The following is a 12,588-nucleotide window of genomic DNA, read 5'->3' as shown; positions in this document are numbered from 1 at the left end:
CTTTGGAATTACTATAAATGGTAATGCTTTTTTATTTAGCAACAAGAATTAACTAAATTTCAATTGTCACATACCTTGTAGTTGTGTTGTTTCATCACTTCAGAACACAGGTTTAGTAAAGAGAACAGCACAGTCAACAGCACATTTTATGGCTTATAAACTACCCAGTATTCAGAATAATAAATCAAAATGTCAAAAATATTGAAGCAACATCATCCATTCTGCTGAGAAGGTGATGGGTTGCAGCCTGCCACCTCTTCAGGACCTGCATGTCTCCAGGACCCAGAGACGTGCAGGTCGGATCAGAGCCGACCCTTCTCTCCCTGGACATGGACTGTTTGTTCCTCTTCCCTCTGGCAGGAGGCTACGGTCCATCCAGACCAGAACCTCCCGTCACAGGAACAGCTTCTTCCCCTTGGCCGTCAGACTGTTGAATTTGTGATCAGCCTTTCTTGTTTGTGTGCTTGTGTACTTACCCAATATTTTATCCGTCTACTATAATGAAATCACATATACAGAGTAGCTTCACATCAAAATAAAATGTCATGATTGTAATTTCATAGTTATGACAGCTTAAAGTCAGCAAAAATAGCTGGGTTACTATAATTGAGTTTTAGTTTAGTTCCGAGTCCTGGTTAGGGTTAGCTGTTTTAGATGGTTAGGTTTAGGGGGAGATGCTGGGGAAAGCATTATGTCAATGAGAAACCTCACAAGGATAGAAATACACACTTGTGTGTGTTTGTGTCTGTGTAGGTTTGTTTATACTGCCTCATGAGTACCAATTCTTGACAAAACACTATCCTTGTGGAGACCGTATGTCATCGTGGGGACCTTTTGCCGGTCCAAACCAAATATTTTTTTCCCCCCAAACTGGTTCAGAACCTTAAGTAAAGAGGTTATTATAATAGTTATAATAATATAAAAAGTACTCTGATCTGTGTATATATTTTTATTCTTATTTTTCACTTTTTAAGGATCAATTAATTTGCAGAAGTACTGTTTTTTTTAGCCTTCTCTCCTTCCTATCAAATCTAGTTAAAATATTTATTTAGAACATAACTATTTGTATACATTGAAATAAAATGTATGTCTGTGACTATTTATTTCCCATATTTAGCATGTTTTTAAATCCACTCAAAGCGAAGATGCTTTATGACAATGAGAAATCTCACAATGTCCCCACAGGGACAGCAATACAAACGTGTGTGTGTGTGTGTGTAGGCAAAGTCAAAGGTGCGCTATCTAAAGAAATGATCTTCCTCTCGCGACACGCTAACTGGAAAGGTTAATGCAAGATAATGAAGAAACCTCAAGTGGAACATTTACAAAATTATATTTCCCTCGGCGCGCTTCCCTGGAGGCTGCTATCGTGTACCATCTCATTTTCCATCATGTTCTTTATAATGAACTGAAGAGGTGGCGACGATAACGCTCCAGTTTTAAAATGGCTTTTTTTCTCCCCCTTTTCCAAAACAGCCCGTTGAAGTCTCAAGAGTTTCAACCAGAAGGAGGTCTAATCGGAGTAACAGCTGCTCAGGTTGCATCCACAAAGAGGGAAACCTCATCATATTAAGAGAGAGACAGGAGGAACAGTACATCACCTGTAAAACAAGCATCAGCAGAGGCAAGTCAGTCGTCCTCAAAATAAGAGATAAATGGAGAATAATATTGAAGCAGGTTAGTGGAAAACACCAGATATCATCATAGTTACTCATAAATAATAGAAAAAGTACTCTCACTTTTTAAGGATGAACTAATTTGCAGAAATAAACTCACATGACACTGTTGTATTTCAAGCCTTTTCTCCTTCCGATCAAAGCTACCTACAATATTTCTATAGAACACAACTAATTGTATACATTTAAATAAAAAAAAGTATATTTGTGAATATAATATAGTCAATATTTAAGTCCCGTCTTTATCTATTCAGAGTTTAAGCTGGTTTAAAAATGTCTGCTGGGCCCACGTATGTGGACCAAAGTAGGGCTCAGTTATCACAACAACAAGACTGAAATCTAGAGGCGAAACCAGAGGAGAATCCAAAAGCAACATGTATGTCCACCTTTAAAACGTTGTTTATAGCCTTGCATAATATGGTCCTGTGTTCCTCCTTAACTCTGCTTTCACTGAGATGTGACTCACTTACATCGTGTCTCCCTCTTCAAACGTATGCATACTGTATGTAGACGCTATACACTATATTGGCGTATTCTGCTTTTTCTGTATGCTGCATTTTATTTTTGTATCATGCATAATACTTGTATTCAATTAAAATGATGTTTAAAACTAGCTTTATGTATCAACACAGCAAGTGAAGATCAGCAGTGTCATCGAAAACTCAAGAGAATATTAAGAGGAAATTATGCGCTGCAGCTCAAGATAGTGCTAAGTTATAAGATAGTGCGCTCCTGGTTTAGTGTTGAAAGTCAACATGAGATGGTCACTTGATCTCAGCCACTGTAATCCTGTAAATCGGGTAGATTGAGTTCCAGTATATTTTCTTCACCATTTGCACGAAAAAAAACCACAACACCCAGTCAGGCTTATTATTCTTTGGCTGCAGCAGTCGCCGGTTCTGTTTGCTTTCTTGGCTGAACTGCAGTCCTGCTGTCATGAGTCATTTTGGAAAGTGTCTCGAAAGTACGCAGCTCGGAGTTGCATCATGAAGCGAGAGGTAGCGAGGGGGGTTCCACTCACAAAGTGATCAGACTCAGAACAACTTTCCCAAGTGGTGTTTCACCTAGGATTACATCCCTCCATGGCAAAGCATCGTCTGGTCGAACATGTAGCCATTGGGTACTTTTAAATGCTCCCACTACATATGTGAATAAGTAGTTTCTTTATGGTCATAAATATGAAGGAGGTGGGCAGGGTCAGAGCTGGCCATTTAAACCCTGGCATCTTCTTTCAAGAGGACCTCGGTGCAAGAAAGATGTCAGACGGACTTGTCCCTCCCGGAAATGAACTCAACAGAACACAATGATTCGTATTCGAATCGAGGTTCTGGAAGCAGCTGTGAATATTTCATTTGTATGGGGGTGAACACACAAGCAGAAGAGTCATGCAACTGAGGCGTTTGACACTTTTGACATATTGGATCATTTACCATTGCTGGATATGGTGCTTGCCTATGGACGCCTAGTGGGGGATAACTGAAACTACTGAACTACACAGGAGTGAGTTTTAGGACCTGGTGACTTGATGGTTTTAAGGTGAGACATCTACTTCGGTTTGGAGGCAGATATGGCTTCCTCTTTTGTCTTGAGTTATATGACTTGGCCTGAGTGCATTGAGTTTGACCACTTTAAACACACACATTTCAGTCAGTGAAAGACATTTTACAAGTTCTAAAAGCTTTTATTTTCCAAAATGCGGCCCCTCTCCAGGCTATAGTACAGCACTTTTATATTATTATTTATCTGATTCTGTTGCGGATCCGTCCATGCGTACAGTGTTTGCTGCTCCCCGGAGCAGTGGAGGGAACCCTGAATGGATGGTCACGTGAGCATCGGTTCGATCTGTCACCCCTGAGAAGGCCTGGTCATGTGACGTATTCTCTACAAAGGCCTTGAATTACAGAATTCAACAAAGGAAAAAAAAAGGTCACTCAAAAATGTTCTTTTAAATATTTCCTCTTTTAAAAAAAACGGACAAAGAAATAACACAGTATTTTCCTTCCCCTGGTTTGTCTACGATAACTACTCTTATCTATGATAGCGACTTATTATGATACAGATAGCAAATCTGATAAAGGTTCTCTATCTTAGTCTATGGTTTCTACATATAATTTGCTTCCTCTAGGTCTTTTATTGTAAAGAAAGTCCTTTGAAACAGAGCAATAGAAACGAACAGCGGAGATTAAAGGCTGGCTGGTTCACTGAGTAGTGCGACGGGAGCGGGGTGTGGAGCGGGGTGTGGAAGGGGGCTGGGGGTGTGTGTGGCTTCCCTCATCTGAAAAGACCTTAAACAGAAATATACAGGATCAAATAGTTCATAGAGTACAAGTACTAGATGGCAATTACATGGTTTCCACGACAGATGGCACTGCTGCATCACAGACACTATACATATTGCACAATGAAACAAAATGCATAGGATTTGCTCCAAATTCAAGAGGACATGAGTGGCGGGGGAAGGATGACATTGGCGCTCCGAGTCCTCAGAAGACCTTGCCAGCAGTCTGTCGTGCCAGATGAGTAGGTCAGATGTCCGTAGAACTTGAAGGTAGGTGAGTTAATAATAGCACATGAACAGCAATATTGATGCAACACTGATTTTCTTCTTCTTTTTTTTTTTTCTCAGTGGAAGTCGTGTTTTCCGCTCAGAAGTGGAACACCAATGTCATACGGCGCTGAAGGACCCCTCTTGGCCCCCGCTATAAATGGAACAGCCGAGAGTCATGTCGGGGGGGGGGGACTGACCACGTCAAGGGCAGCACCATCATCAGCTCAAACGGTCCTCGAAGTACTTTGTCACAAATGTATGAAACAGCCACAGAGAACACACCATAAACACACACAATGTATTGCTTTAAACATGAGATTTGTTATGACTACACAACAACCTGATTGTTTTGTTGTCAGCGAGGGAAAATCGAGAAAAGTTCATTGCTTTTAAATCAGTTTTAAGGTGCTTTTTAATGTGGTTGCCACGGCACTGTGCTTTGTTCCCTCCTACGCCGTGCGCAGACAACACATCAGGATCGCCGACCAAACTTTGCACTGAGATCCCATCAAGTTTTTATTTTGATCGGTGTTTTGTGCTGCATGCAGTGACGACAGGAGAGGTGAGGGAGGACCGAGCAGACGGGAAGGTCGCGGCCATTAGTGAAAGCAGGGGAGAAAATCGATCCAAAAAAAGAAGAACGGGAGCTGGTTTTTATTTCTCTGTTGTTATCGCTGCTTGGATTGTCCCTGCTTCAGGTAGCATCACCCAGTTCTACGCTTGTATTTTTACAAGAGATGCGTTCTACTCTGTAAAATGAGAGGCGAAACATTCAAGCAGATGATTGTTACGATTCTACCGCCACAATAAGAAACATAAACCAGCCTTCAGCTGTGGGTAAAGCTGAAACTCATTTCCTTTAAAGAGTCCTTTCATTATGCTGCAGAGAGGCAGTGTGAAAATGAAATATTCGTACAGACATGGGCTTTGTTTTGTGTGAATTTAATTCACGTGTGTTATCACAGACGCTGAGTTGCCTTGCTGTTCTTTCAGCTGAGACATATTTCCACTAAAATATATGAACATGCGACAAATAAAGGGGCAAAAATCTTACGCTATTGTTTACGTTTTGCTTTTTAAATGAAATAAAAGCTACATTTAAATGAATGATGAATGCTACGTTCCCACCCTCACCTATGGTCACGAGCTTTGGGTAGTGACCGAAAGGATGAGATGGCGGATACAAGCGGCTGAGATGAGTTTCCTCCGCAGGGTGGCTGGGCGCACCCTTAGAGATAGGGTGAGGAGTTCGGTCATCCGGGAGGAGCTCGGGGTGGAGCCGCTGCTCCTCCACATCGAGAGGAACCAGCTGAGGTGGCTCGGGCATCTGATCCGGATGCCCCCTGGACGCCTCCCTGGGGAGGTGTTCCGGGCATGTCCTACCGGGAGGAGACCCCTGGGAAGACCCAGGACTCGCTGGAGAGATTATGTCTCCGGTCTGGCCTGGGAACGCCTCGGGATCCCCCGGGAGGAGCTGGAGGAGGTTTGTGCGGACCGGGAAGTTTGGGCTTCCTTGCTCCGAATGCTGCCTCCGCGACCCGACCCCGGATAAGCGGCAGAAGAAGAAGGTTAAATGAATGGATGATCAAATCATCATTTTAACTATAGGTTTATTTAAGAGTGAAGTAGCTAAAATAATTCATATTTTTTCAACATTTTTACTGGGACCAAGCATTTCATCCAAGTAGCATCCACCGCCATCTTGGTTAAATAAGATGCCACAACGCTGCTTATCCAGGGCGCAAAGGATCATCGCGGACTCTACTCATCTCCATTATGCAGTGTTCTCCCTCCTGCCATCCGGCAGACGGTTCCGTAGCATCCGATGCAGAACCACCAGATTCAGGAATAGTTTCGTCCCTGGTGCTGTCAGGCTGCTGAACGTTGGACAGTAGCTGCAATACTGTTTATTTGTACATCCTCCACTAGTATTTATCTAATATTTATTTATTTTTGGACATATAGTTTTGTTTTTGGAAACCGGAGGCCTCAGACTGAAATTTCGTTGCCATAATATAGTGATATGTTTCTGTGCAATGACAATAAAGAAAGTCTAAGTCTGAGTCTAAAAACAGAGCCCAAATCTGCATAAAACTCTCCATTATTTAACAACAATGAAGTGTTTTACAGAGGACTCTTGTCGCCGTTTCTGCCGCAGGATTAACTGCTTGATATTTTTTTGGACCACAATCTCGGGGAGGGGGGAGAAGATGATGCTCAAACTGCTTTGCATGAATGATGTAGAGGAAAAGGAGGGGAAGGCCGGGAAGCAAACGGGAACAAATTGGAGTTGACAAGTTGACCTTTGGTGGACATTAATGAGCAGCTAATCGTGGCTGTACGGGGGAAGGAGGAAATCTGGAGGGCGATGACTGCGTTTGTGACTCACACTGAGGATGCACTCGAGTTCAGAGGCAAACATGGAGGTGAGGAATAACACTGATGGAAGAGCAGGGGTGAAACAGTGCCAAGTGGAGGGTTGTGGTGCGGCCATCTTTAGTTAAATATACCTGTGACTGTGATTATTTTCAAGCTTACGTCACATACATATGTCAGTGATCAGAAGCAGAGCGACCTGGATTTTTATTTATTTATTTTTTCCGTTACTTCTGCATGTTTACCAAGCACGGATTGACCTGCAGATCTCTCTGCGCTCCTGGAATAACAATGAGGAACTCATTTACTTATCAAAAAATCAAAACGATTCCTTGGATTTTCTTTGTTTGCCTTCTGTATTTATTTAAAATCTATTGAACACAGTAGTTCGTACGGTGCTTTTTATGTATCCATACAATAGGTGCAACATTTATCCCTGCTCCACATCAGCATGTGAACCATCTGGACTTGAGCTGGAGCTTCAGCTGCTACGGCTCATTGAGTCCAGAGCATCTGTGTAAAACGCGAGGCCTGGGGGCCAAATCCCACCCACTGCATCATTTTATCGATCTTGAATACATACACAGTCGAACTTGAATCTGAACCAATTTTAAGTTATACTTATGTCCTTTCACCTGCTTGCTAGAGATTATGCTAAAATTAGCCTTCAATAATTTCAAGAATAACCAGCACCTGATTGTATTAAAACATTTTTTTGAAACAAAGAATGCCCTCTACTGTTCAATAAATATGAATTATTATTATGAATTGAATTACACACTCTGATTCAGAGAGTAAAAATATATATAATACATAAAGAGTTGCTGTTCCTGCCAAAAATGTAGTATTTTTTATCTTTTTTGTCCTTCACACCGTGTTTGTGTCGTAGCATTTATGAACTATCCCTTTGTGTTGAATTGCTTGGCCTGAATTAAAGTCAGTAAACTTGACAATGGCATTGTCTCTATTCCACGCACCACCACGTGGTTCCACACTGTTCCACCCCTGTGGAAGGAAAATGACGATCAGCATGTCAGATGGACATCGAAAGTATCCGAAGAGCATCAAGTAAAGGGACCTTATTTTGTGGCAACCACACTAAACATCTAGTCTACAGTTGATCTCTAATAAATTACACATTAATATTGAGAATCCAAACTGCTTTGACCCATGAAATGGCTATAAAAGCGGCCTTTGCGCACCAGTCACTGTCTGGAGGCCAATGCTGCTCCTGACGTCACGACACGAGGAGCAGAAAGAAGGCATGATGGGAAATCTTGGCCTTTGAATTAGGAACATCTCTCCTGGCTCATGGCCTTAAGAGAGTCATGACTTGTGCACTCTTTAGTCAGGCAGTCTGCATAGTTTGCGTGTGGCCTTTGTCAAGTGGGTCACACTGAAGGAGGGCCGGGGTTCAGTCGGAGGGTAAGGTAGGGGAGTGAGTCTTTAGTAGGGGGAGAAGATGATGGGTGTGTGTGTGGCCCGCAGTGGACCGGGAGCGGGCCGAAACAGTGCAGGGCCCAGGAAGGGGGACTGGATGAAGGTGGTGGTGCCCACTGGGTGGCGCAGGGCCAGTGGGTTAGTTGCCACTGTGCACAGGGTTGGTGGGGTGAGGGGGCTGGGCAGGAAGCCAGTAGTCAAGCTCTTGGTCAGCTGCTTCTGCAAGGCCAGTTTGGTCTGGAGAAGACATGAGGGGGAACGGTGAGAAGTGAGAAAACAGTGAGGGACAACCCAGCCTCATGTTGGTTCGCACCCCACTTACGAGACGTTGGTCAGGTCCTTTGTTCAAGATGTGTTTCTCTGTACTTTAATCTGAATTATTTCAACAATGGAGGTGAGGTCCACCGGTTGAGCTTTGCCATGATTTGTAATGCAAATGTATTTTAGCAGAAGAACTCTACTGCATCCACCCACTTTATATAAGGAGCCTATGCAGGGTCAGGTTACTTGGCATTGAAAAAACCCCCAAAACATCTGTGTCTAATAAAATAACACCGGCATTGAAAATAAATAGCAAAAATGAATTAATAAATAAAGTGTTGATGAAAAAATGTGGGCAAAAAGCTGGCATAAAAACATGGAGAAAACTGATTTAAAAGTTTTTCCAAGGTGTATTGTTGTGTGAATGCCTGTAGCTGTTCTATAAAACAAAACAAAACAAAAAAACAATACAAACAAACACCCAAAAAAACAAAAAACGTTTGCATAAAAAAATAAATGTGAAAAATCAGCGTTTAAAATATTATATTTTAGAATAAATCATTGATGTCTGCACAGACAACATCACGCTTTTATTCTCATAATAGCAAAAAAACAAAACATCAGTTATGGTAATAATCATAAAAAGTACTGAAATATTTTTATGAAATACTTATAATGGTTGCAGTTTCAATACCACAGTAACATGTCCCCTGAATCTGTATTTTTCAAGCAATTTGTGTTGTCTGAAACACTTATTACAGTCAAATAAATAGGCTATGTAGGAATATATTGCTTTCTGACGGAAAGAGACAGTAGCCGAGTCTCTGCTGCCACAGCGGCCCATATGTTTCTAATGTGACAAGCTTGCATCACAGACATGGCTGAGGTATGAAGGCCACCTCTGGGGAAACACATCTGAATCACGTGGACCAAGAAAAAGGACCGAGGGGTCGGCCAACGTCACGCGGGTGAGCTGCTGCCAGCCTGGGTTATGAAAGCATGTTTACTGGCCAAACATGGTTCTCAAATGCATTGTTTCAACACATTCTGCTCTGTGGATGAATGAATCATGCATCGCTTCACACTCCAGCTTGCTGCATGACCAATCATTACACAGAGACACACAATAGGCTAACGCTAGCGCCGCAGCATGAACGTTCTTCAGCCTATTTTCCTCATGACAAGTGTTAAAAAAAGAGCATGCAGCAACGCGAACCGCAACATTCACACACGCTGGATAAGACTGACACATGCTTCTCTGCACGTTTGCAAAGATGCACAGTCGACACCTTGGATCCCTTAAAATGGCTGCACAACAGAACAAACAAATCCAAATACTACCTGCCACCGTTCCAAGAAATACAATCCTCCACTGTTCTCACGCTTTATTACTTCATGAACTCATTTGAAGCTCTTATTTTGGGTGTTTACGTTTCTGTTCTTGGGGTGTCGTCGTCAGGTGAGTTGAGTGAGTGAGGTGTTCTTGGAGTGGCATTGAATCAGCATCAGATTCAATTGAATGAATGGAGTTTGTCACTTTGGTCGAAAGATAAAAAAAAATAATAATGGGTGCAACTCACATACTGTACTTAGTGACACCAAATATATGCTGATAATACATGTACAAATATTTTTTATTTATTTATTGTAATATATGTTCCCTCATCTAAAGTGCGACCCACAACTTTTGTTGATAATGTTTCACGAAACAGCGCCTCATTTTCTGAGGCCACTAGATGGCACTGTCTGCTGTTTAATCGTTGGCTTTGCGACAATATCAATATCATTTTTAAGCCAAGTGAGCCAACTACTGAACTCTGAAAACTACTGTTTCAACTTCATTGAAGAGGCGCCAGCAACTTCAGCAAGTACATAAAAACACAAAAGGTCACTTTTAACTCAGAAAACACACATGAATGGTTAGTTGTGATACATTGGTGAAATGTATCACAAATGTTTGCATAAAAAGTAAATAAAAAAAGTCCTTAATATTGCATTGATTTATTAATCTTTATTGGGAAATGACAAAAAGATAGAACAAAAATGTTTTCAGTAAACTCTGTTTGAGCCAGTGTGTTGCTAGATGGAGACATAGTTCATTACTCTCATGTTAGAGTTTGACTCCATTTTAGTGGATTCTTTTTCAATTGAAGATGAAGTTTTTCTGGTTAGTTGACTCTCTCTTAAAGCTGGAGACTAACAGAACATTTGATTGACGGCTGTCGATCATGATGGTCAGGTAAAGTTCCACTCTGTGTAATAGTAGTTTAAAAGCTGCTTCATCTGCATCACAGTTGACAGCTCCAACTATTTTACTGTTATTCTCACCAGTGGCTTTTTGTCCTCAACAGTTTGGTTACATCCAGTAAATGTTAGGCATGGAAATTACTAGTGACAGTGAGGTTTTTCTGATAAAAGTTAGCTCATAAATACTCTTGACAGTTCAATATAATTTGAAAACCCAAACAGATTTAGACTTTCTTATTTTGGCAGGTGGAGTTTTCCTCTGGACAAAATAGTGAGAATTTATTTCCAACAATTTAGTGAAAGTATTTTGTCAAAGTTAGAGTCAATTTAACGGTCTTTGTTTTCTTTTTTCACAATTTTGTGTTATGATACTGAGGAATTCCACAACAGTGGATGGCTGAACATTTTGAGTTTGCAAGCCCCATTTTGGCATCATTGGGCCACACCAGCTCCAGAAAAGCAGAAACCCTGTTGCCACATTGACTCACACCCAGGATTTCTCTTCAACTTTGAAACTGTTTCAAGACTGAAGTGCAAAATAAATATAACAAAACCAAAGAAGCTAAGCTTCTCACCATGTTAGACTATTAAGATGTGGGAAATGTTCTCTATATTGTAGTTAAGATGACAGTTTTGTAGTTTGCTAAATCAGAGTCTTTATTTTGCTCTCTCAAGAAGGCAACTCATTCTGGGGGGCGTGGTCCTTTTCCTTCAGCCATATGTTTAAATATGCCGACAGGAACCTGGACATTAACCAGGCAGGCAATTCCAAATTAACCTGGGAATGTGTTTGGACAACGGGAGGAAAACAGAGTGCCCAGTGGAAACCCACACAAGCTTGGAGAGGGACACAGGTTGGCTGGGAACCTGGAGACGCCTCATGCTCGGACCTTCTTTCTCTCACTGCTCCACTGTCTAACACTAAAAGTATCAGTTTTTTTTCAGTTTTTCAGACTTGTTTTTTCACGCTCATCACTTGACAGTCTCAGATCCTGCATCAAATGTGTTTGAGAGAAACCAAAGACCATACAGTAGAGTTTTTCTATTCACATTTCGACCAAGATGGCTGTCTCAAGGACTCAGCTTTACAGTTCGACTCGCAAATACTATGTTTTTCCTCAAGAGTTGCGTGTTAATATTTAGTTGTCACTGTTCTTGGCAGCTTGTCAACTTAGGGTTGCGACCCGTCTTGAATTTCTTGGTCACTTGGTTCTTCTTCAAATTGTTTTGACAGTGTGGTCACGCTTGTGATGGGGACGGTGGTGAGAGAATGGTTTGACTCAATCCTCCTTCAAAGTTTATAGAAGACAGGTGATAATTCTAGACTCTTAAGTTGGAGGGTTGGTGAGTCGGTGCTTAGTAACTCTGTGGTTATGGTGCATCTGATAAGTCATTCTTTGACCTGCTGTGTTCACTGTACAACATACTGGAAGTGTCTCCAGGAGAAGGGCAAGATGCACATGACAAACATCATCGCTGCAGGCTCCCTCGCACATTTCAACACCTCTCCTGTCACTGACCTGCGAGGAGAGGGAGGTGAGGTTGTACTGGCCGAAGGCTTTCTTCATGGCGGACACGGCCACACCTGCATAGCCGCTCCATCTCACGTTCTGTAGGATGGTGGAGAGACGGGGGAAGCGGGGGGGGGAAGTGAGTGTATGTGACAGGAGCAGAGATGTGATTAATCTGGAGTGCTGAATCAGACTGTCAGTGGAGGAGAGCAGGACTATTTTGGACCGGACTCGGAGGGGGCAGAGCGGGACCCACGAGAACAGCAGCGTGTTTAACCTCTGTGGCAGCACGGGAGCACAGAACCTGAGGCCAAATGTTGGACCACGTGTGCTGATGTATTGTTAAGGTCCAGTCAGTTCACACCTACCGAAAATGTCCTTTCAGTTTCACACTCGCCACAAGTAGAGTGACAGAACTAAATATAGAACTATTTCATTAGAATTTGAGTAAAAGAAGAAGCTTAGATATGATCCACCAATCCAAACTAAATCAACACCAATGAGTTAAGGCCATTATGACCTTATTTTT

General features: G+C 42.0%; 1 protein-coding gene across 2 annotated transcripts in view; it reads right to left on the bottom strand.

Annotated features, from left to right (window-relative positions):
- Positions 1–2,885: 2,885 nt before the first annotated feature.
- znf385c (zinc finger protein 385C) overlaps positions 2,886–12,588 on the bottom strand; it is a 148,058-nt gene continuing 138,355 nt past the window's right edge. Inside the window, exons 9-10 of one of the 2 annotated variants that reach the window (XM_053850821.1) lie at positions 12,069–12,158; positions 2,886–8,277 (exon numbers count right to left, since the gene is read on the bottom strand). In XM_053850821.1, the coding sequence (XP_053706796.1) occupies positions 8,047–8,277; positions 12,069–12,158 (321 nt within the window). In that variant the 3' untranslated portion in view covers positions 2,886–8,046. The remainder of the gene's footprint in view (positions 8,278–12,068; positions 12,159–12,588) is intronic. The other variant, XM_053850822.1, reaches the window with a different exon arrangement.

The sequence above is a fragment of the Synchiropus splendidus genome, chromosome 19 (assembly GCF_027744825.2).
Source record: "Synchiropus splendidus isolate RoL2022-P1 chromosome 19, RoL_Sspl_1.0, whole genome shotgun sequence".
NCBI classification, from domain to species: domain Eukaryota; kingdom Metazoa; phylum Chordata; class Actinopteri; order Syngnathiformes; family Callionymidae; genus Synchiropus; species Synchiropus splendidus.
Note: the sequence above shows the minus strand (reverse complement) of the source record. Positions and strands in the feature narration are given on the sequence as shown.